The sequence below is a fragment of the Salminus brasiliensis genome, chromosome 25 (assembly GCF_030463535.1).
Source record: "Salminus brasiliensis chromosome 25, fSalBra1.hap2, whole genome shotgun sequence".
Taxonomy (NCBI): domain Eukaryota; kingdom Metazoa; phylum Chordata; class Actinopteri; order Characiformes; family Bryconidae; genus Salminus; species Salminus brasiliensis.
The window spans coordinates 6522073-6548634 of NC_132902.1; the positions used below are offsets into that span (position 1 = coordinate 6522073).

Below are 26562 nucleotides of genomic sequence, written 5' to 3' on the forward strand. Positions count from 1 at the left end.
CCTTTTTAACTTCTTTAAATTCTTTATTCAATAAATGCCTTCATTAATTTTCTATTTTCTTCTTTCTCCCCTGATGTCTGCTTGCTGTTCAAGTGAAAGTTTATTCGTGGTTGGGTGATGGTCTAAGTACTGCCAGATCTGGCTCTCTACTACCCTGCTGCCCATTGCGATGCTCTGGATGTTCACATTGATGAATTCTTGCCTTTTCTGCATAGTTGATGTCACATAGACCTTAATTCACTATTTTGGTCACTATTTATTGTGGATCTCAATAAAGTTGCTTTGTGACAACATTTACTGTGGAAAGCACTATAGTAATACACGTTAATTGACTTGACCTGACTTGAATTCTGCCTTTTCAGGGGATGAGGGAGAAAAATGACATGGTCAATCATTGTTACATTGTTCAGAGCATTTTGTTAGTTTTCTCCAACATAACTCAAATTAGCCCAAATCACATTGACAAAATGAGCAGAAAGCTTAATTCTAAGCTTGGTTAGAGTTCTGCTTTCAACAGCTTTACAGTTCTGTGGTGTGCAGTAAAATACACTAACTGTATTTAGTGGTCAACTCTCCAAATAGAAGTGCCACAACAAACATATAAAGGAACCTAGAAAGGATAAAATGTACTTCTCATTTACATCCCACACATGATGTAATGCTACTTAGGCCAACTCTACTTAACCACAGACATTTTACCCATTTCAAGCATTTAAAACATTTGAGTGGCATATTCTTTACTTTATTATTTTCTTTTACAGTTTTACAGAAGATGTTTCACTAAAACATAACTTAATGTTTAAAAAGCACTTTTACCTAATAGGTACACATTTAAAGAATGTATATAAAAAATGCTGATTCATTTAAATACATATGCATGAGACACAATGTGTTTTGCACCCAAACTACTAGTTGTTGTTTTTTTTAAACCATGGCAAATACTCCACATTGAACAGCATTTTGGTAAACAAACATGATCATGTAATATTTATAAATAAGATCAAACTCTGTCTATTATTTGTCACCATTATGATATACACCTAGGTCACACATTTTGCACCCACAGAGCATCTTTAATACAGGATGTGTGTTGTTTGTCGTCCACAGCAGACAAAAGAAGTCCAACTGACATTCATGGGAAAGACAGAAGTTAATGCTTGGAGGCAGGCATGATGGTCAGCAGCACCGAAGATTGATTGAGGCCTTTGTTTTCACATATTATGCAGATACAGTGCAAGCTAGCAGAAAATTACTTGCCAGAATTGATGTTCTGTAACTGTTCACTCATGGCAAAAGTTCGAAAAGGGGGAAAAGGATTAGAAACAGCTGAACAGCTAGGTTTAAACAGGAGAGAGTACAAGCCAGCATTAGGCATAGTTCTGCAGACATGTGGTGCCACTAAGATCAGAGTGTAATTTTACTTAATGTCACCTCCTATAAATTCAATTTAACTTGTCAATAACAAGATGCAAACCATCATACGAGCTAAAGCTGGCAAAAAAGGCCAGCGGCAAGCAAGTCTTAAGCCACTGAGCAGGCAGAAAATTCAATCGCCACATCTACTTCACTTCCCTAACCACCGGCTAGCTAATCTCTCTGAGCCCTAGACTTCTAGCCTGTTTGCAATTAGCAAGCTAGCAGGGATGTGGACTCTAGCAGCGGTTGGCTGATCTTTGGGCAAAAAGCCCACATGGACCATAAAGATCAATGGACAGAACTATTGACTAAGTGAAGCCATGTTACAAGAACATAAGAGAATTCAGAAGCCGATGATCAATGATCCCGATTAGACCGTATGCCTCTATCCATGCTTTTGCTACTAACAGGCTTGCCTCAGTTAGTCAGTGCTCAATAGTCCATCACTGACCATGCAACAAGTCAGGTTCAGATAGGGTTGCCTCCTGCAAGGCCAACGGGCCTGATCGGTGAGAGATAATGAGCAAATTTAGCATCTAATCTCTAGAAACGAAAAGCTGATTTTACTCAGCCAGATGAGGAAAAAAAAACTCTACTGCAGCTGGACCTGGCACTCTGGAGAGCTGGGCCACGAGCTGGCCACACAGCACTGTGCCGAACGAACTAAATGCACCATTGGCTTCAGTGGAGAACGATTTTATAAAGCGCAGATGCAAATGCAATATGATGTGAAGATTCTAAGAGACACACCATAGCAGATGGACACCTGTGCAAATGAGATCCCCCGAGCCCCCCACTGATGATGAATATTTTGGGCAGCACCACTGAACCTGCCCAGAGGGAGTGGGGAGTGTGTCCAAAGAGGAATGAGTGATCTTTGTCCTACAAAATCTTTCTAAATCAGTCTTCTTACTCTGTGACTTTTGCCCTACTGTTCCATTTTTGTTTTGTATGTATTTACTTACTTATATATTTTCTTTCTTTCTTTGGTTAATAATACAACAATATATTGTTGTCATCACGCGCTAATGTAAGATGTAAGATAATATTAAAATTGCATTAATGTGTGTGAGCGGGTGTGTGTGAGAGAGAGTGTTTGTCATTGCTCAAATGAAGATGGCAGGGAGCCTGTAAGGCCCTGAGAAATTTTGTTTGGTGACAAAAAAGGTTCATTTCAGTGACATCTTGCCTGTTCAGCTCACATTCTAAGCAGGAGTAGTGAATAATTTTCAGTTGGAAAAAATCTGCTGATGGTTGCTGATGGTGCTGATATGTGCTTCACTGCTGATACTGCATAGAGTGTGTGTATGTGCTTGCATGAGCGTGTGTGTCTGCATGTCTATGCATATGAATGCCTGTTACGAAGAAAGTGGACTTGCAAATTTGCAAATCTCTCCAAATTCCCCAAGTAATGGAAATTCTTAGCTCCAGTACAACAGGCTTTTCTGACTCATCTCTTTCCTCACTGTTTCACTTGTCAGGGGGGTGTTTAACTTTCCATTTGACCGACTCTTGTAACGGTAACCTCCTGAAAATGGTGAACGGAAGTGACAGAAAGGAGACATCCATGTGCATGAGCCATTTCAGTAGGGTACCTTGCAGTTACCTTGATGAAGACGGAGAATGCAACCTCATTATTTCTTATTGTTTTAAGCAAAGCAACTTTAACAGAGAGAAAGAAAATGAGTGATAAAGAGATAAATAAACATTGATAATAATGCAAACAAAATCCAATGTTTCTGCTTCAGTGGCAATTAAAGTATAGAGGCATGCAGAAGCTGGATATCCATCTAACAAGAAGGCACACATCATACATGCAGTATGAAAGTATGTCAAGGTGTAAGTAATAGCATTTCTATAATGCATGATCATGCCTGAACCTTTGTGTCAGGCATTAAAGAGCTTGGAGGGAAATTAATAACGTATAATTAGTGGGATCAAAGCAGCTGTTGTATGGGAATTAGGTAGCTTGTGGACCACAGCCCTCGCCTGGTTAAATCATTAGGCTAGGCCATTAACTTCCTCCTCGTTGCCACACAGTCCCTTTGCTTGGAGACTAAGATGGAGTGAGAACGCTCCATGCACTTGAAGCCTACTGCCTCTGAAAAGGAGATACATTTCCAGCAGCTGTAGCTAATTTCACTTCAGATTATATGCAAACTCAGATGATCTTATTTGTACAGAGTAAAAAAAGAAATCTTTTACTTGTCCTTAAAGTCATTTCTTTGCATTGCATGATGCATTTCAGAGTAAAATGCCTAGTACTGGGAAGGGTCTCTGAGCTAGCTGAGCCTTGGTTGCCAGTTCTCATATAATTGCTGTTAATTATTTTTATATAACTGGTCAAAAAATTGTCCAAATGACAGGAGTTGTAGAGCAGCACTTGCACCTTGGTTTATAGCAGGCTAATCAACTGAACTATTATATGGTTATATGAGTAACAGACATATTTGGATCAGGTATTATCTCTTTTAATGACAATCTAAGCCAGCCATCAGTCCTCTGGTGTGATCAAGGGACCATTAACAAACATTATTGTCTAATGGAAAGTGGAACATGAAAACAGACCATAATATATAAAATATATTCAATTTAGCATTGAATAGCGAGTTCAGAATCGAATGGAGGCTAACGCTAATGATAATATAAACAAGCGTTATAAAAAAACATTTCTTGAAGAAATTGAAACATTTCTGGGGCAGAAAGGGGGCAGATTAAATTGAATTTCATGTAAATGTACTACACTGCTTCAGTTACATGGCCATAATTGAATATTGCAGAACAAAACAAAAGCAGTATCTCTTTAAATCTAAAAGTTACACCGCATTCCAATAAACTCTATATATGTAGCAGTTAATAAAGAAATGTCTAGTGAAATAAATGTGTCTAACATACATATACCAGTGGTCTTATACTGGCATTCTGTAGGAAGTGGAATATGGATATGCAGATGTTTTGCTGAGCGGGTCGTTTCACAGAGAGAATGTGTACTTGCGTAAGAAAGGGAGAGAAAGAAATAGTGAGAGGGAGAGAGAAATCAAAAACAAGTATCTCAAGGGGTGGTTTGTAAAGATCTCCCTGGCCACAATCTTTTCAGGCCAGTGAAGCTGGAGCAGTGGCGGTAGCAATCTCCTAAATCACTCGTTTATGGCCAGTGCATTATTTATGACCTAGTGGAAGGTCAGTGTGCACAGGGGCCACAGCAAAGGAAGGGAGAGGAGAAATGGGGCCCCTACCTGCACGTGGCTGAAGCATAACTCACGAAGGAGGGCATGGAGGCCAGCAGATTAACGATTTGCTGCTAGAGCCAAGTCCAGCCAAATGTCCCCCTACTTAGCCTGCATTTAACACACCACCCATCACCACTCACTATTGTCGTCTCACATTCACACTTAGACATCCATGTGCATACATACCTTTGTGTTCCTAGGACTGAGTGACTGACAGTTGTGATTGATAAACAAATAATTATCATAATATTGGTCAATAATATATTTGACCATTCAGAATGATCATAAATGAAAGACTTCAATATCATCTATGACTATTTGTCCACAACTGTCAGCAGAGACTCACAAACTCAAAAAAAAAAAAAAAAATTAACTCTTTAGGCACCTCATAATCCGATTACAATTCAGAGCGCTGAGATGAGATTATAAAACGATTATGGATGCATCTTGATGCATCTTTTTTTTCTATCCAGGATTTCTTTTTTTCACTGTGTGACTTCCTGGTATTTTACAAATACCAAAGTCACATGAATTTACATCCACTATCTTTTATTAATAAAACAAAGAGGAAGCAATGTGTCAAGTCAACTGAAAGATGTTGCAGTGAGCTGCGGTGAAAAAACACATCCACACAGTGGGCAAATTGAGCATTTCAGCAGCATCAACCATTTTGCAGCATTATCGGTAACTAAAACTGAATCTCATGTATATTTAAGAGAATTGAGCAGCAAATATAAATCCATCCTTCCATCCCTCTAGCTTCCTATCCATTTCTTCCTGGCCAGGGTCACGGTGGGTTGGAACTGGGCCCAAGGCACAAATATCCCTTGACAGAGCGACAGTCCATTGCAGGGTTCCTACCGTGTATTTGGCCAAACTGAGAAAAGACCCACACAGACACAGGGAGAACACACCAAATCTTACAAACCAAGGACCGGAGCAAGGACTGAACCCACAGCCCACAACCTCAGGGCCCTGGAGCATGGCAGAGCACACACTACATGATGCTCCAGCATGCTGCCCACAAATATTAATAACAATGTAAATGTAGACTGCATAAAATATGTATATTGCAACAATGTGCAAAGTGCATATGTGCACTGACTACAGTATATGAAACAGTATATGGGGATGGCTCTTGTTCAGAAGGATTGTATGATATATACATTAGAGTGGGTGTGCAGCAGTTCAAAGTAGAGGAATGTGAGCAGGGTCCTTGTTTAAGAAGATAATGGCCTGAGGAAAGAAGCTATGGCGGTTGGCTTTAGGGCTCTCACTGTTCTTCTGTGCTGAGATAAAAACCGCTGAAAGGGAGAGTGACCCTCTTCCCCATCCTAGAAAACTAAAGATTTTGAGCACACAGCCAATGTTTTTTTTCTGCACATCACACCATGTGCTGAATTGAGCATGGTGTGTAAAGATGTAGATTTCGACCAGATTTAGATGGAGGATATAGCTTGTGCCGGCACCTTCAAAGTTACATAGCGAAGAGCAGACATATGAAAAGCCATTTTTGCTATTACAGTCAGTGGAGCTGACTATTAAAGCCGTTATAAGGTCAAATTGCAACAGAAGTTCCCCATAATGCTGCCAGGACCTGCCTGATTTCACAAGATGGTGCAATTTAACATTTGCCATAAGCTGTGTGTGCATATAAACATCTGCCGTCAATGGCCTTTTATACAAGATTTCCGCACAATCTGACCAAAATTAGGATCAGTTATGCTGTGACCTGTAATAGGGAGAATAGTGCCTCTATCATTGCTACTCCAGACTTGACACGCTTCTAACTGCACTAAGTAATTCTGGTGGAGCATACAAGACAACCTTGTGTGCTAGCTGCTACTGTGCAAAAGCTGCACAGCACGGGCAGCAAAGCATTCACCAGTTTTCAGAGAGAAAAACACTGCAGGAGTGTATTTTTACATAATTCCGAAATGAGGGAGTTGTTGGGCGTTTATTCTGCTCTGAAACAGGACTTTCATGGTTAGTATGATTGAGTGCATCTCAGAAATGTGCTAAAAATGTTAATGCACTGGGATTTAAGTCTGAAAACACTGTAAGACCTTGACACTTTTATAATGTGAATGTACTCGAGGATGGGAAATAAGGTTATGTTCACACAGCATGTGACCTTTATATCCAAAACTCATTCGAACAGTTGATGCTCCTAAACTGATGTCATTTTCTCCTGAATCACAGAACCAATCAATCCTTCTCCTTAGCGTGTATTTATGAGGAATGACGTAAAAGTTGTGCATGTGTGAGGGTGGAAATTCCCTTTCAAGTCATGCAAATACAATATGTTAATGTACATTAATACATTAACATTTACTAATTTAGCAAGACCAATGCATAGTCTACTTGAAACCCCCCATGCATGACATCCTGTCCACAGTGTCCTCTCTTTTGAAAACAAAAATATGATCACCCCAGCATTTGGAACAAATGTTTTTAAGATGATCAGCACAAAATCAACCATGTGTGTCCAAACATTTGACTGGTACTACTTGTGTGCTTTCATATCTCTATTTCTAATGCTCTCTCTTTAAATCCTGACTCAAAACCTCAGTCTAGCATTGCTTCATACTCTATCTTTCTCTTTCTCTCTGTCTCTCCCTGTCTCTCTCTGTCTCTCTCTCTCTCTCTCTCTCTCACTCTCTCTCTCTCTCTCAAATAGTTCTGAATATTAAGTTATCCACACTGTGAGTTCTAAATATTATGATATTCCATACCACAGCAAGCAATAAAAATGAGTGACTGTGGTCAGCCAAAGTGTCAGTACAGTGTATAGGAAGAGTAATAAATAAAAATATGAACTTCCCGTCTCACTCTTTCTCTTTCTCTCTCACTCTCTCTCTGGGCATGTAGAAAGCACTGTGAAGTTATAATGTAGATAATCTGTTTATTAGGTTAAACAAACCATTTGTTCTTATAATTAGATTAAAATTGGTTCAGTCTCATTTGTCTTCCAAAATAAGTGAAATATAATTACATTAAATGAAATCTGGAAGCTTGTGCTTTAGTTACATGGAGTTTGAAAACAGAATGCCTTCAATTAGTCAAGGTCCTCATCACCTGAAAACATCTGTGACCTCATGTAATTTAAAAGATTACTGGAAGCTTCTTCCTTCCTGTTCCGATAATTTAGTCAATGACTTTTTATCTTCTTTAACCTTCAATGACTAAAAAAAAGAAAAAGATCTGAATGAAAATGTTGACAGTTGTAGTAGATACATTATTCAAGTATGTAAGCTTTGCATTTGCTAAAATTTGTCTTTATATTAAATGTATGAGAACTTTTTTAAATGTGTTGCAGCAGCATACTGGAGTTCATTTCATGGCATTTCATGGTAAAATATATATTGAAATAAAAAATAAATAGTTTAAAAAGTGCCATCTTGTAGGGTTGGTGTATATTAATAATAAGAAGAAAAAGAAGAAGAATATATATTATATATATAAATATATATAACCGTTACAATCCTAGTCCACAACACTCATTTCCAAAACTCAACTGTGCAAGCAACACTGAACACTGTACTCTTGACTAAATCTTACAGTTTCTTAGCAGTCACATAAAGGTTTGATGCTTTTCAAGCATACAAGCAGTTCGAATCCAGATCAAACCTTGATCTTGATCTTCACAAACTACTACCTACTCTCATTCTGCACAACAGAAACCACAATCTCAAAATGATTGGCTATTTTTGTGAACATCTAATTACTTTTAGGTTCAGATTTCTAGCCAGTTGCTTAGAAGAGCCAACATTAGGATTAAGGTTTGAAAAATACAAATTATTTGAAAAGCTTTTGTTTTAGCGTAATTGTCGTTGTTTATATTCCTCAGGTATGATGTGTTAACCAAGGTCTGAGACCATGTAAAACAACATATATGTTTGTGCCTTTGCAATGATAAGGCTGTTCAATTTTGTGCAGAGGCCACATTAAGCATTTTGATTATTTTCATATTATACAATATTTTTCTTAATATAAAATAATATAAAAGTAACTCTTTGACAAATGGCACATTTTGTATTTTGTTATTTGAAAAAAACTTTTTATACTTAAACCTAAAACCTATAATTTTATACCTAAACATACCTACAGCTTTTCCTTCTCCAACATCCAATGAATTCATGACAAAGTTTTCACAACCCACCCACCCTGTCTCCTCCCTTTAACTCAGTCATATCACTCACTCCAAGCTCCACTATTCCTAAACCCCCCCCCCCCCCCCCCCCACTTCCTGCCAATCTAATGGATCAAACTGGCAACCTTCTGGTCTTAACAGATAGTTTGACATATTGATCTAGGATGTGCCAGTATTTTGTGGAATGCTTTCTTTGTTCTACCCATGCAATATTGCAATCCAACCCAAAAAACATAATAATAAAAAATAAATAAAAGGTGCCCAAACCTTTGCAAAAGACTATGTATTCACAAATCTGCTTTGGCAAATATCAAATAAATAACATGAACATCAAATGTGTATCCTAAATGTAAAGCAATCACTTTCTATCCTAGTGCAGTCTATTATCTGGTTAACAAAAAGATTTATCTTAATAGATAAACCTCATATTTAGAGTTTTGAAAAGAGAAAAAAAATGAATAAAACAAACTTGTTAAAAAAAATAAATAAACATGGGACACCAATGTAATGAAGCCTGAAGTTCGTTGCTTCCAAAAGCAGTTTGGAACTCTGTGGTGAGTAATACAACAGAAGCTCTGTGACTTTGTGTTGTCTACTGCTTCATGGCTTAGCTGCTGTCGCTCCTAGATGCTTCCATCTAATAATAATAGCATTTACAATCCAAGACCTAGTTGGACAGATATGTCATGCATTGACTCGTGGCAAAGCTGGTATCTTATGACAATGCCATGCTTAGTTTCTGAGTTCTTAAGTATGACATAGTCTACCAATTTTCTGTTAATGTTTGTCTGTGGACACTGCACGGTGATGTGTGATCTTTTTCACAATTATTTAGGAAAGTCCAGGTAATGCAACTTTAGAAATACTTTGACTTTTTCTTGTCCGGCCAATCAGCAGCAATGGATTGGTGCCTACCTCAAAAATTCACTGTGGAATACCTCAACATGTGTAAGGTAAATATACCATATAGTGCATTTCCAAATACTGCCATGGCAAGAACCATGCTGTGTTTGTGGGAGGTTTACGGGACAGAAAATGTAAAACTCTGTTTTCAATAACTATATGGAAATTATGTGAACCCTAGCACTGGAAAGGCATGAAAAAAACATTCAAACCAATCCATAACCATCAACAAGTTTATTTATTTCTGGAAATGCCAAGTGTCTCACATAGAGGGAATGTGATATTGCAGATAGACTGTTATTCTCATGGCAGAGATATGGCTTGAGAAATTTTTGATTTTTTGCTGTTGACACCTTTTACTGTCCTTACTGTCTGCTCTGTCTTCTCTTTCTCTTTCTATTTGTGTGCCAGTTTCATTCTCTCCATCTCCTACCCCTCTTTCAACTTGTCTCACTATCTCTCTCCTTATGTCCGTCTCTCTCTCTCTCTCTCTCTCTCTCTCTCTCTCTCTCTCTTTCTTTCTCTCTCTCTCTGCAAAACAGTCAGCTTACTTTTTAAGTCACATCCCATCATGCTTTGAGTGACAGCAACAGCATCACGGTTGACTTTGACTTCTGACTCTGGCAAAGCAGGGGCTCACGGGGGGAGGACGAGGGGAGGCAGAAGCAGCCAGAGCAATTTGATTTAGCTAAAGAACTGCATTCTGACATTTGTCTGGAAGATAAAGCCATACATCAGATACTGAGAAGGTCAGTGTGGGAGCTATCAGATAGTGTCTTTCTGGGCTATGCTTAGACCCATGCCCACCCAGACCTGGAGGAATACTGAGCTGAGGATTTTAAAGGACAAAACCTTTGCAAAATTACAGTTCAGGGGTTGACAAAGACAAACTGTTTGCCAGAGGAAAATCAGTGGATAAGCACCGAACTGAAGACAGCTTGATCTGTTTCTACTGTCTTGCAAATAAAAAAATTTGTTTCATGTCATGTAACGATAACTTTCTTTTCAAAATCCTGAAAGTATCGAGAGACCAACCATCAGAAGGTTTTACATTCTAATCTGGTTTTGCTCTAAGCTGAACAAGATTGCCTTCATCCACCATGACTGAAGCTGCATGCTGGAAAAAGGTCTGACTACTTTTCTGACTTTACTCTCCATGTGTTTAGCGAGATAATCTAATCTTTAGCCAGTTGCGTAAGGTTAAATCATCAGCTCAAGGATTATTTGGCAAAATGGTGTTTTACTGACAACTGACACAGTCCAATAAACTGGGTATTGTGGTCTTATATAACACCTTAACAAATATGATAATTTTCCAGTTCATGAGACAAACCACTTTTTTCCTGTGTTGTATAGAGAGTGTGAGTTTGAATGCAGTAGGCTACTACAAGGGAAAGCAGCATTTCGAAATGATTAGAGTTTGTATGCCAGCCTTTCTGCTACATGTAAAATTATAATATGTATTGTGTATTGTGAATTGTGAATTACATCACAGGACAGCATTCTGTCTAATGTGTATGGGTCTGAATGTCAAAGTCAAAATTGCAGGGTACAGACCTCCTCCACCAGCATTCCCTTACCAAATGTGTTGCGCTGATATTTCCCCCATGCCCATGGTTTCTGGATTAACTTAATCAAATGGAATTGAGGCACGAGTACGGAACAAATCTCCAATCAGAATGGCACGAAGGGTATCTAATAGATTGGTGCAGACCTTTACACATGCTTCTCTTAGTCAGATTAAATTGTACTCCAATCGATGTGGGCCACCCCTGTGATGCCCAACCATTGGCCCATCCCCTCTCACACATACATTGGTATGTTTAATAGGAATGCTGATGGCTGGACGACCAGGAGCAGTAGGGTTTACATGAGGAGAACAGGCTGTAATTCCTGTGAAATACATGCAGAAGGTTAAGCGGTGGGGGAGAAGCTCTATGTTTCTGCAATTTGCTGTGAAAAGGTCAAACTCATACAGCAGGGAGGCATTATCATAAACAGGACTGCAGCCATGAAAGCACAGATATTACTGCTGTGTGGATGGACATAATGTTATGTGGGTTTTTGGAGGATTTTACCCAATTATCTCCACAACATTAGTCATTGCTATTTGCCACCTGCTGTCTGAACCTCCAATCCTTTACTGCACCAACAAGTCTAGGAGTGTGAAGGCATGCATGTTATCACTGTCATAATCTCTGAAATGTAACTTCATAGGATAAGAGTTTAGTTTCAGGATGCATTAAACATAGTTCCACTTATTTAATTTTTTTATGACATGTGTTGCTAGGAGTGAGCTAAACATGCAATAAATATCAATGCTAGAGTATGATTAATACCACCTTATTACAGAAATACAATGGGTTTTGTATCTTAACTACAGATGTACTCCAAATGTAGTAACCCCCCCCCCAAAAAACATTCCTAATTTAATTTCATTTAATCCTGTTTTCAAAGGATATACGTTAATAAGTATTAGTGCAAATAATATAATGCAATAATGTTTACTTAACAACAATGTCCATAATGTGAAAATGGGCATTTTCTCATAAGTCAGTAGCGCCATCACGCCTTAAAATTCAAAGTATATGGAGATTGCAGAGTGCAAGCACTTGCTGGAGGCTCTGTTGCTTTTTGGGTTTTGCACGACATTTACTGATGCGATTCAGTTTTCTGGAGTCGACTCTCTCCTGCCACTGGAGTGAACCGAAAGTAAATATTTAATTCTGAAGCAGTTGGAAGTTTTCTTTTTCGAGGCTACAGTTTTCTTTTTCAAGGCTTCTTAGTCATCAGCTTGTTGTATGAATTTTCTGTTTCAACTTTCACCTGTACCACAGTTACCTTAACTGGTGCACAGGGCTGTGACATCATTGGATTCAAGCTTAGCCACATGTACAACTCAGACTCTCTTAGCCATATGTACAACTCAGGAGCCTGTTATGAGATGTTTTGATGAGTGGTCAAACTGCAACACCTGCAAGTGTATGTTTGTGTATGAATGTGTCGAATATGAAGCTGGCTATTGGGGAGATTAGGCTCATGTGCCTAACAATGCAGCTGATAGGGTGGCTTTTATCAAAGCAGCACTTTCATAATGAGTTTAGCTAGAGATGGGACTCCTTAAATTACTGTAGGAAACCTCCCAGTGCCTCTTTCTAATCAACCCAGGGTCTTTCTCTCACAAACGCACACAACATATGCTATTTTGCTGTCTCTCTTACAGACACAGGCACACACACACACACACACACACACATACACACACAAAGTGTGTTATTGCATGTACATATTTTGCAATGATATGCACGATTTCTACTTGTAATCTATGTGTTATTGTGAACCTGCTCTGACAAATCTTCATATTTATCTTCTTTTAGTAAAGTGTAAAGTTTTCTATGAATATTCTATGAATATGTTTGCCATGCTCTCTTCTTCACTCACTCATTTTCTCCCACACTGAATCTGAATTTTTCTCTCTCTCACTCACTTACTCTTGCTCTCTCTTTTTCTGTCAACCATACTAATCCAATCTAAAAATGGATTTTATTAATTTATCAGTCTAACAATGTATGTAAAATATTAATATTAAATAATCAAACATTCATATCAATAACATATTAATGCAATTTGAGTACCAATAATGCTTTATCAATTTCCTCCCACTCACTTAACCACACACACACACACACATACACACTAAAAATATCTGCACATTTATGATTATATTATACTACTAGAGTCATCTAAATGCTTTTCTTCCTGCAACTGCACTGCTATCCATGTCATGTGAGTCTGTCTTGCTTGGCCGTTCAACCCACATGTCTCTCCAGCCATAACAAATGTGCCACAGCATACATCATGCATGACCAACTGAACCCCTCCCCCAAGTCCATGCTTTGTGCGTGTGTGATGTGACAAGTGAGCTGGATCTATTGTGTGCAATACCGCCCTGAGCGGACCAAGGGAGTGCCGTCGATGGCACGTTTCTCTGTCACCTGCCTGAGAGATAGCTGTCAGCTTCTGCAGCGGCATACCCAATTCTTCTGTGTTCCCGCAGGGCCACAGACACCACCGGCACCAGCCACCAAAAAGCCCGGTATGGAAGAGCATGCAGGGAATCCATAAATTTCCAGGACGCATACACATGCACACACAGACAACAGGAAAGATTTGTCACTGTTCCCCTATTGTGAAGGCAGAGAAAGACTGGGAAAGTAAAGCTACACGTGTATCCCAGCAGACAAGAGGCCACTCTACAATGTTGCAACAGGTTGTGGGAGAAAATGTCACATCTTGGAGGTCTTAGAGGTATTCTGTAACCACTTGACAGATTTGCTCCTCATGATACGTTTGACCCCACTTTTAAAGACACATTTATAATTTTGGTCATATGGATCTTTTTTATTTCTATTTTAAAATTAAGGTAGCCCAGAATTCTATGATGTGTCAAATGTCTACTGTGTCCATAGCCAAATAGTCCTCTGTGTCCATTTAAAGTGGCCAAGGGGTGGGAGATCAGTGATTAGTGATTACTAAACTTTTATTAAACTGTCATTAAAAAAAGAAAAAAAAGAAGAGCATACAGGTCAGAATGAACCAGTCTTATAGATGTGCATTAAAAAAAGTTTTAGCCAGAGATGGAAACACATTCAACAAGCATTCCTATCTATGCCTATATGGTTTCCATGAATACACAGTGCCATTAAAATGTTATTTAAGTTACATGCCAGGAATCAGCAAGAACCAATCAATATCGGCTGTTCAGACCATTCACTAACCTTTATCCTCATATACAAACATAACTTTTTATTTGTTTTTCAATTTTAAAATTACTCAAGAAAGAGACATAAACACAGTATCACCTGTGAATAGCTACTCCGCACCCCAATAATACTGTATGCCACAATAAAATTTGTAACTCCAAACTCCAATAAAAGCCTTTGCAACTCCAACACCAGGGCTGAGTTTTAGGGGGCTTTAGCCGTAAACTGGGCCAACTCCAACGGTCCACTAGCAAAAGCCCTGGTCAAAGCTGGCGAAGCAGTGGCCACTTATATGGTGCTGTTTATATACAAAAGCCAGGGAATCAAGTATCTGTACTGGGCTAAATCAATAACCAACCAGCTTTTATCATCTCTTCTCTCCAACGTCCACGACTTCATCTTGGTCAATGTGCGCATAAGGTAAGCTCAAAAGCGGCACAAAACAAAGCAAAACCCAGGAAAGCAAGTGGGTGTCAAATAGCCATATTATTCGATTTTGCCCTTTATGATGAACAGATATTTTAGGGGCTTCTAATTTATCCTGATGGAAACCTGGCCAAGACTCATCCAAGTAAAGCCCCCTGTCCATAAATCTGTGAGCATGCTCCTGCATAACACAAATGCAAATAAATAATCTGCCATAACAAGGTACAACAGGTGGTCAGGTGGCTTCGTTCTGCTACATTATGTTTGATACACATTTCAGTGTTATTCACTTTGTCATGAACTGCCATGGCTTATTAGCTCAAGAGTTAAGGCATGACTAACATACCACATGAGTAAAGCTCTTGTCAGGTCAGAGAGAACTGCTCTATGAGAACTCAAAGACAAACACTGTCACTGGCAATTATTTTGCACATTAGTTGACATATGGAATAAAAGGCGTGTGCAGCACTCTGAAACAAATTCATCTGATTTCAGACAGCAGCTCTAGTCCTGCCAAGAACATTCCTTTTTACACTCATGTCATCTCTGAGCTGGCATCATTCCATGATGTGGAACAAGAGCTGAGCTTTTTAGAGCCTGGAGACAAAAGCTACTTCATCATTTCAGGAGCTGTTCATGGGTCTTTCAAAATATTTCATTCTGTGCTCAGCAAAGATAAATCTTGGGGCATACATAGTTGTCTCATTTGAACTGGCTGTTGTAATTTAGAAGGGTGGAGAGAAGGTGAGACTGCACTTAGCTCTGACCAGCTTTATTTGCTTCTTGTCAAGAGGAAATGTCACCAGATGTCCATCAGCCAGTTAAGAGAGTCTAAATTCACATTGCTCTGCACTCCTCAGGTATACACAGTTGACGGTGTTACAAGCCCACACACCTTTACAGTGACTATAGCACAGCGTCTCTCATATCTCTTTTTCATATTCTTGCCCTCTCAATCTCTCTCTCTTCCTTTATTCACACACATGCACGCACACAGACAGGAGATTATGAGGCTGATTTCACACACAGTTTGGAGGCACATAAAGCGTACGTGTCAGAAGGGAGCGTATCTCCAGGGAGCAGCTTGGTGGTGTGTGTTTTTATATACAATGCTGACCTGTGACACTGGCTTCATACAGTCCACAGCACACATACACACACCCATTTCTGTACATTTGTACAATTCAGAATAGCTGAATGACTTTATTGATTAATAATGAAGAGATTTTAAGGGATAAAGATTGAAACAGTCATGTAAAAGCATAATTTTAAATAAACTTGAACATAATTTTGGCATTTTAACCCACATGTGGGTTCAAGAAAAAAATAGAAGACAAATTAAGGATATGGGTCCTTTTAAAAGCAGGCATGTAGTTTGGGGTTGGGGATGTGTTGATGGCGGTGGGTTGAGGAGGGGGGTGTAGCCCTCTCAGCACAACTGCATGTCTAAATGATTTATGCCTCTTATGCAAAACTGCATACTTTACATACAAGCACAAAAACACACTGCACATACTCCCACACAGTGAATGATCCACCTGTGCACACAAACACACACACATGCATATCTTTAAGGTAAACAAAAAATTCAGGTGTTGAACCTTATTCAAGGACATTAAAAACACAAAATGTTTCCTAGAAGAAGACTACAAACTTTCCTCTAAAATCTGTTAATCCATAACATTTCAACAAGTTATAATCAGGAACAGTCTCAGGGTATGTTTATACTTGTGGTATTTATACAGCTTTGGTTCATTTAAAATGTACCTTGGTACATTTGCTCTGTCAGTGAAGAGCAAATAAAAAAAAAAATTGAAAATCATTTTGAACTCTGGTGCACACCAAACTTCTAAACAAACTCTGGTATAATTTGTTTAAAGTGTGAAAAACTCATGCACACAAAAACTAGTACCAATGCTCCCTGCTCGCTAAACTCACAGGTAAATCTCCATGCAGACCTGCCCACATTTCTCAGCTTTAACTTCTTCTTAACTTCTTCTGTCTGCTTGAGCTTGATGTGTGTGAGTTGGGATGCAGCAACATTAATTTTGACAGCTTTGACATCTGACTTTTTTTATTGCAAATATGTCAGCAAAGCACACAAGGACTAAAATGTAGCAATGTATCCTTTTCTTGTTTGGTCCAGACCAAGGGAACTGAACTACACGTATGAACAGATCCTCAAAATCCCTAACAGTAGTGTAGTGTGGGTACACACACATACTTTCTGAAGTAAACTTATACCTCCTGACATCTGAACCTGTTTCTAACTCATGTTAAATGAAAGTGAATATTCTATGCTCATAAAGCACAAATATGAGCTCAAAGTCAACAAACTTATTGGGCAGCAATACTTACACATGTTTAAAAATGTGTTGAGAGCGAGCAGCCAATTAATCAATCAGACATTTTCACCCCTTTCCAGCCAACCACTGGGTCACTTGGGTGCTCTGGTCCTACTAACCCACATGTTAATATGGTTCTGGTAGTGGAGTTTATAGTACATATACATCCAGCAACAGAACAAGGCTGAGGCCACTCCCTCTGCTGATGCAAAAACACTGTGAATTACTCTATATAAAGCTGTAGGTTCTAATCCCTCTGCCTCCTAAATGAGAATTCCCTGCTTTTGTCTTAGCCCATTGTGTCCTAAGCCTAATCCAAATTCAATATATTATCACCCCTACCAGCAAATGGTGCAGAGAACAGATGGAGACAAACTTCCAATCAGCACTGCTGATGGCCCCAAAACAGGCTGCAATTTATCAGCTACATTTAGATAACATCTTATAGCTCATATTATTATCCAGCTTATTTCCATACGCTTAGCGTTGATGGCTGATGGGACAGTTGAATTTCACTAGTGGCATTGTGATTATGGAAAAATAAACAACTTATAATTCAGTTGCTATAAATATGATCTGTGTGTGTGTGTTTTTTTTTGTTTCTGGGGGTGTGGGGGGGGGGTGGTATAGATAACTACTCAAATAACTACTTAACTAATCAATATTGGTATTATAATGTGTATACAATTGTCACGCCCGCACCGCCGCTCCCGCCCCAAAGGCGGTCCCGGGACTTTTATGTTGAAATGGACTTTTGGGTTGACACCCCTCGTCGCCATTTTGGTTTCTGGTTTTGTTTGTCATGTGACTATTCATTGTCTGGTTAATGTGTTACACCTGTGGGCTGGTGTATTTAAGTAGGGCTAGGGCCAGCTGCTGGTTGCCGAGGATTACCCTTAGTGCACCACATGCACCCAGGTTATTCAGTTAACAGTATAGACTCAGTATTCACCGGTCTGGTCTGTAGAGTGCATCCTTGTACAAGAGGACTCTCTCTACCTAGCTAGCTTAGCAGGGGAAGCTAACTAGCTAGGCAGCTCTCATCTCGGAGTCCATTAGGGAGCTACTGCAGGTCTGCGGCGATCTCTCGCCAGGCTTCTTTGGTTCTGCAAGCTGGGGTCCTGGAGCTCCAGGAGTGAGCGACTCTCCAGCTTGCTTCAGCAGTTAGCTCTCCTCACCGTTGGACCGGAACAGTGGTCTAGGTTTGGTGGCTGACTCCTCACGCTCTCAAGTCTAGTAAGTTCAATGCGCCTGACTAGCGCTACTCTATATGTCCTAGTTCATAGCTTTCCCAGGCTCGGCTTGGAGGTTTATGTTTCTGAGTAATGGTATTGGCTCAGCCCCGGCAGCTAGCACTGCCCTAGTGCCTCACCAGCCCCAGGTGTGTTCCTTTTGTTTGCCCAGTATGGTTTGTCACAGTTTTGTTTAGTTCGTCCTTATCCCTAGTAATTGGTGCTGCATTTCTGTTTTGTTTATGGTTTATCAATAAACTCCTCGCTTCAGTCCATCCCCTGCGAGTGTTCTCCCGTCATTGTCAGACCGAGTGGATCATGACAACAATACATTGTTTGTGTTATGGACTTATATGTATAATATTTATATAGTTATAAGGCAGGAACAGTCTCAGGGTGTGTTTATACTTGTGGTATTTATACAGCTTTGGTTCACTTAAAATGTACCTTGGTACATTTGCTCTGTCAAGAAATGTTAGAGTAGGTGCATTTTGAACTCTGGTGCACACTAAACAAACTTATTATTATGGAAAAATAAACAATTTATAATTCAGTTGCTATAAATATGATCTGTGTGTGTTTTATTTTTTTCTGGGGTGGAGTGGTATAGATAACTACTTAAATAGCTATTTAACTAATCAGTTTTGGTATTATAATTTGTATACAATACATTGTGTTATGGACTTATATTTATACAATTTATATATATATATATATATATATATATATATATATATATATATATATATATATATATATATATATATATATATATATATTATATATATATATATATTTATTTATTTAGTTATTTATTTTTTATTTTTAATAAGAAGCATTCTGACAGGTTTCCTTCATCTAAGCTGACCTGCATGGCATTAATGTTAGAAATTTGCTGCTTCACATTTAACAATAGCAATAACTTAGCAAGGAGAAATGAAACCTTTTCTTAATAATTTTCACTTTTTCCTGGTTAGGATCAAAGAATATTTTAGCTCAAACTGAAGGTTAACTTTGCATGGGGACGAAGCGTAAAATATTAAATTTCGTTCCCCACCCCGTATGGAAGAGAGAGAAAGGGAGAGTGAGAGAGAGTCCTCTAAAATCAGCCTTCCCTTTAATGAAGAGGCCTAATGAGCCTTTCAGAAGAAGACGCCCTTTACCTCAGAGGTTAATAAGTTATTACCATATAATTATGCATACATATAATATATGATTTCCTCATTTTTACTGCTACTGATGGGACTCCAAGCCAAGGAGCAGTAATTTGCTGTGGTGGGCCAGTGAAAGTTTAGTTCAGTTGCAAGAGCCTGCATCTCCCATGGAGAAACTCCAGTGATCTCAAATCACCCCACAGCTTAGCGCTTTCAGCTCTAACTAACTTTGGAAGATTTTTATTTGTCTTATTTTCATCCAAGGATTCAGGCTGAACAGTGAAAGTGCTTGTGATTAATAACTTATTCACTGAAGAGCTTCTCCTGCAATAAAGGATTCTAACGTTTCCAGTTCTCCGGGTGGCTGCTTAATACTAAACAGGTAGCTACACTGGAACATACAACCTTGGCAATGTTATAGAGTGCAAGACCAGGAACCATACAAAGAAATGTAGAATAGCAGCTTAGGATTTGTGCTTACTCATCCATTATAGAACTATACTGACCCGTTGGCACCTTACCTTTCAGAGGTCTAATTCAGTAAGCTCATGAGAGTGTGCTCTTTTTCACTCTTTCTCAGTCATCTGGCCAGATTAGATCTGTCCTCCTTTGCTGGACATTGCTCTTATTGGCAAAGTGTTATAGCACAAAAAAAGCAAATCTGGTACGCAAGTACCATCACGTCTGAGTAGTTGTCCTATCCATGCTTTACAGTGCAGAAAAAATAGCTATTTTCTCCCTCTGTTACTGGCCATTGTGTCCCAAGTCCTCAGAGCCATGGCAAAGCTTTCTTCGAGCTGGAGGGAGACAAGGGTACGGACACGCAAATACAGAATGGGATTATTCCTTGCAATTCTGGATGAGTAAGTATTGGCCTTAATTAGCCTAAGCATTTGTGACTAGCTAAAAAGCAACACACTCATCCAAATCAAATCCTTTCGCCCCACTTTCAGACTGATTACACAATAACCGGGCCCAAAATGATTACACCAGGCCTATGGCAGCTCATGGACAGAGGGACAGAGTGAGAGGTGTAAGTTTGCTTCTGACTTGAGTAGATGAGTAATAGATGCAACTGAGTCATACATGGGCAGACAAATACACACATACATAGACACAACACACACACACACACTCAAACACACATAATTACAAACTCTCCCATGCACCTAATGGCAAAGAGCCAGTAGCCATTTTATAATTTCTGTCATCTTATTCCCTTTCTTCACAGTCTAGATCATTGTGACTACACGTGATTTGTAAGGCTGGTAAAAATGTATTGTATTATATCCATTTAGAATGATGTCAGTGGCACTTCTATCATTACTTTTCCCAATTTTGAATACAGAATTTGTGCAACTACAAACTGGTAAAATTCATGTGCAAAATGACCGCATCATTTTTCGGCCATAATTGCCTGCTGGAGGGGATCCTGGGGCGCAGTCTAAGGAGTTATCGGCTCACCACTGGGTTTGGACTTGAAGGATAAAAAGTAAGCAATTATATCATGCTGATTTTAACAAAGCATTTATATAACCAATGTGTAGTGCTCCCTAATGTCTCTTCTAAGAGAGCATCTGCTTTCTCATGAAAATGGGGGCATAAAAATCTACTTTGAAAATTTTGATGTTGGTATCAACAAACTGTAGGCTTTACTTGTATCATTCACAAATTAAACACTAAAGTCATTAATTAACTAATGTATATATTAATGAAATTCTATCAGGCCAAAATAGATGCGCATCACTTTGAAAAAGGTGCTGTGGCATAACATTACATCTATTTTGTTTAATCTACCATTTCATGTGACCCTACCTGGTTAAAGACTCAAGCCTTGTCCACAGAGACTCGGCCAGCATCGCCATCACCACTTCCCTTTAAAAGCCTATCAGTAAGTGAAACTGCCTTTTCTTGGCCAGCCCACTAGACGGCGTGGCAAAAATAGAATTCTTTGCATTTTTCTCCTATCAAAGCTAATCTTAATGCCATTTACTTTAGAAAACTTAAGACTTAGATATACCACGGCTGGGGTTAGTGAGATGCCATTTGTTGATGATTTGTTGCAGAAATTTGTTATCATTTTATTAGCTTTTTTTTTAGCACCTTTTAGTAATCTGTAGGCACATTGCTTGGTAAAAGAGGACCTTCTTAACTACCTTTGTTCATACTCTTTTACTCTCACTTTCACTCTCACACACACACTCCCTAGTGTGCACATGCACGAATTCCTTATGTATATTCAAAGACACCAGACATGGGTTCTGAGTTATGCATCTGCCAATGGTCCTTAATGCCTTATAGTTCCCTGGAGATGAATGAAGAATTAATTTAGCATGTTAAGCGAAGCAGTGGCTGTGATGGGGCAGAGGACGTCTGTAGAAGCTCCTCTGCCCTACGCTCCTCTGCCTACAGAATGGAAGAACTCATTAGGAATGGGCATGGGAGGACTTTAAAGGACTGTGATTTATGAGGAAGTGTTCCAGTAACCCTTCCTCCTTAGCACTGAAGGAGAAGAGATCGGGAGCCACAGAAGAGAGAGAAAGACCTAAGAAAAGAACACTCCTGAACCTAAAGGTTTACACAGTAAATGCACCTTAAAATGAGTTAGGTCCAAGAACAAAGACAAGAGCACTGTGATCTTTACAGTGATACTTTGCCACTTTTTGTGCCAATTAGCAACTAAATGCTAACTGACTAAACTTCCTGGCTGTTCCTTGTACCATGAAGCTCTCAACATCATTCTTTGTCCTCATACTCAACCAGGACCACAACAGCCACTAATCAAACTTTAATTAAACCCATTTATATCAAATGAACTGTGGGCAGTTCTGGACATCTACTCTTCCCTTTACATAGCATTCATATTAGTTTCACAGTAGTTATTATGTGCCTTTAATCTACTAATGCAATTTCCCAATTTCATTACCACTCACCAAGCAACTTATTGGAAAGGCCTGTACACCTACCTATTCTTTCACTAATCTAATCAGCCATGTGACAGCAGTACAATGAATAAAATCATGCAGATACATTCAAGCAGCCTCAATGAGCAGATTCTCAAAGGAATGTTTTCAGCATCTTGTGGAGCCCATGCTATGAATAATAGAGGCAGTTTTGAAAGGAAAAAGACCTTATACTGTATTACTATATTCTGCCTATACCAGGGGTGGGGAACACCCTTAGTACTGATTCTTAACTTACCTTGCCAAATTTAATCCATGTGTTAGAACAGGAAAATCAGTCAAATGAGCTGGACTCCGGCCCTCAGTTCCTTACCCCTGCCCTACACTATAAGCCCAGAAAAGGTTACTAATATTGCATTTTAAAATTGCTCAAATAGATAACTTTAGGATAATGAACAGATTCTTATTATTTTGAATGAAGCTTTTGAGTTAACTTATCCCAAAGCCTCACTGTTTAGAGCCGTTTAGAGCACAGAAGATGGCAACTAGCTTTTACAGCCTACAACACAGAAGCCAATCAGAGTATACATGTACACACAAGACAGTGTAGCCTGGGGAGAAAGGTGTCTTGTTTTGCCTAATGACCTTGTACTATTGCATGTCTCTAACAATCCTGCACCCGAGACTATGCTTAACAGTGTTTTGTTGTAATGTTTAAGCCTGTGAATGTTTAAGCCTTATGAAAATAAAGTTGAATTGAATTGAATAACACACTGATGATGAGGAGGGAAGACATGAAAATTATGCCAATACATGGTGCCAGGAGACAATGAGTAAGATGTGAGTATCATCAGTGAGAAACATCAACATGCGAGAAATTACTAAAATCATGTGCTCTTTAATAGATCCTACACTAGTGACTAAACTCAATTATTATGAGTTGATTCAACTCAACAAATACTCACCTAACTCAAAATACTTGAGTAATATGTGGGATATATCTAGTTCTACATACAGCAGACTTCAATAATTTGAGTTCAAGCAAATAATGGGATTACAGCATATTAAATTATTTGGTGAGTGTATCTGACTCATTTAATTGTTACTCCGATGAGTTACATCAGCAGCAAGCCTAATACAATCTTTAAATAAATAAAATGTTGGTGCCTGGCCTCCTGGTCTCTTACCTTAACACACAAGAGTAGTGGCCAACATCTTGTAACTCAGCTGGCCTGAACCAGATGGAGTCCTCTTCCTTGCTCATCCTGATTCCATCGAAGGAGATGGGCTCCTCAAAGTCTCCGTGCCCTGCGCTCTTATACCACATGAGACTGAGGCCCGCACTCTGGGCGTGTGTATAGTTAGCGCGGATATATCCGTAAAACAGTGCACACTTAATCCTCACAGGCTCCCCAAGAAGCACTTTGTATTTCAAGTAGTCCACCGACCAGTCTGTGCAGCCATCCACTGTTAACAGAAGACATATGAGGATGTCAGAGTTGTAAAGTAGCAATGACCTCACATTGTATAACATCACAAGGGACTACTACTGTCTATTACTACTACTTAATAATACTTTTTAAAATCAAATGTTGAGCTTTAATAGTTGTTTTAAAACCTACTTTATTAAGATGATCAAATACCCTAAAGGCATTTTCTGTTACAGGGGAAAAATACACAACAAATCCAAAACCACTCTAATTCAGTCTTTAATACTCATTCAGTGATTTACTCATTCAGTGTTAACATTTGGGCTACAACAGCAGCTCAGCAAGATGGAGAGTCAGGCAGCAGAGACTAACAGGCTCATTATTTTGTGTGCGTATTGTGTGCGTGTATGTCTGTGTGTGTCTTGTGTGTTTGCATGTGTGTGTGTACGTGCATGCTGCCTGCAGCTGTGTGTGGATGGATAGCAGTTGACTGAGCATCCAGCAGAGGCTGAGCAACGGCACCAGCTGTGACCCAATACGAGTCAGACAGAAAAATAGAGAGAGACAGAGAGAAGGAGAGAGGAAAAAATAAAGGCAGTTAGAGATACAGCTAGAGAGAGCAAGAGAGATAGAAAATAACATGGAAATAAAAGGTTAGCAGAAAGGAAACAGACACAGTCAGTGAGAGTGAATAGAAAAGATCATAGGAGAATAAGAGAGTAAGAGAGTAAGACAGACATACAGCCTGACAGAGATAAAGAGAAAGAGAGACTGATAGAAAAACAGAAGGGGGTAAAAAGGGTGACAAACATGGATAGTGAAAATGTGAGTACAAGACAGGGCAGTATATGAGCAGTGTGTGGTCCCAGCTCCAAACACAGTTTGCAGGCTGTGGGTCACAAAACCACAACTCGTCTCGATTCCAGAGGACAGATTGTGTGCCAAAACCTCAGTTCTGCTTAAAGGCCTGGTTTCTGCAACCTTTCCTGAACATTGCTTTGACCTTTCTTTTCATTTATGAACTATGTTTGAGCATCAGACCAGATCAAAGCTGTGCAATAGCCTTTTAACAGAATGTCTTCTCTTGCTAAACATGAGTTTATGGGCATTTGCACACCTGCACTTTTTAATCAGGTTAAACTGAGCAGGTAGGAATACAGTAATCACACTTGGAAATGGACTAAAACAACCACACCAAGACCCTTGAGAACAGGTGACCTCGGCCCAGTCTCACATGAACTCTAGAGTGTTTGTGTTAAAAACATGATCCGACCTCGATCCAACCCGACTATCAGGTGTACTTAACAAGTTTGAGCTAAATGCCTCCCACAGCCAGGTATTACCTGGTATATTGCCTATATATGAACAAATAAACAAATGCCATCTCTGCCTTTGCTCTATGTTAAATTGCATAGAAATGTGAATGCATACAATGCGTTCTATTTGTGTAAAATCTCATTAGACACAGTTTAGGTAAGTAAAAGAGACATGCAGACAATACACAAATATTTAGACATAGGTTCCACCATCATGTTTTATTTTGGAGATAGACAGTCACAGTATCAATCAACACTTAAAGTCGACCTGAAAGTCCCATTCATTGACTCATGTACTCCCTCCTGGTCAGCACCGTCGCTAACAAGCAGCTGCACTGTCTAATAATGGTGATGATCATAATGGCACCCTTTCAGCTCCTCATGCTCGGGTCATCTTGTGTCCCTTTTGGTCCAACCCTCTACTCTGCCTCTTCCATTATCCCTCATTCTCCCTCTTCTCTTCCTCTTCCATCCCTCGCTCAGCTCCCCGCTGGAACAGCTGGTAAGCCCAGCTGCTGAGAGCTCAACAGGCTCAGCTAATTGTGTCTCCGTGAATGTTTTATTTACAAAAGAAACATCTCAGCAACTAATTAACAGAAGCGGATGCATGTCCCATTATTCATCTCTGCTACTTTCAGAACAGTCAATCACACCAATTTTATTTATATATTTTTGGGTTTTTTTCCTTCTTTTTTTCTATTTTAATTGTAGCAGGGAGCTTTCAGAGGAATGCACTCGGAGAATGAAGTGCTGGGAAGGCTCAGGGTCAAGTGCTGGTTGAGCAAACACTCACCATTCTGTTATGAGCCCATTGTGTTTTTATGCAATGAGCAAATCGGATCCAAAATCATCATGCACAATCAGGGGCTATATGTGAAAGAGAGCAGGAGGACAATAAGGGCACGCGCATGCTTTCATTTGCCCGTGAACAGGAATAACAATATCCTCCACAAAGGTGTTTTAATAAAACCAGCCAACCAGAATCCCCAGGGAGAGCAGAACACTGAGAAATCCCCTTATTGCCTTTGAATTAACTAAAATTCATCAAAATCTTTATCCCAAATGAATATCTACAAATGGAAGAAAAAGTAAAAAAATAAATAAAACTACAAGAAGATGTTGGCAGTGCGTTCTGAATAGATGGGGAATGAAAGAAATATATTAAAAGTAGTACATGTCTCCAGTGCCATGGCAACGAAGGAGGGGCGTGTGCGTAGTTGCAGCAGTAACGTGTGGGGTGGGCGGAGCTAAACATTGCTAATCAAGCTTGGTCTAATTAAGACTCGTTTTG

The 26562-nt window shown here is 39.3% G+C and overlaps 1 protein-coding gene across 4 annotated transcripts in view; it reads right to left on the minus strand.

Moving 5' to 3' along the window:
• Positions 1 to 26562, minus strand: part of LOC140547794 (interleukin-1 receptor accessory protein-like 1-B) — a 327860-nt gene that overhangs the window by 184948 nt on the left and 116350 nt on the right. For all 4 annotated transcript variants that reach the window (XM_072670986.1, XM_072670984.1, XM_072670985.1 and 1 more), the window contains exon 3: positions 23713 to 23992. In XM_072670986.1, the coding sequence (XP_072527087.1) occupies positions 23713 to 23992 (280 nt within the window). The remainder of the gene's footprint in view (positions 1 to 23712; positions 23993 to 26562) is intronic.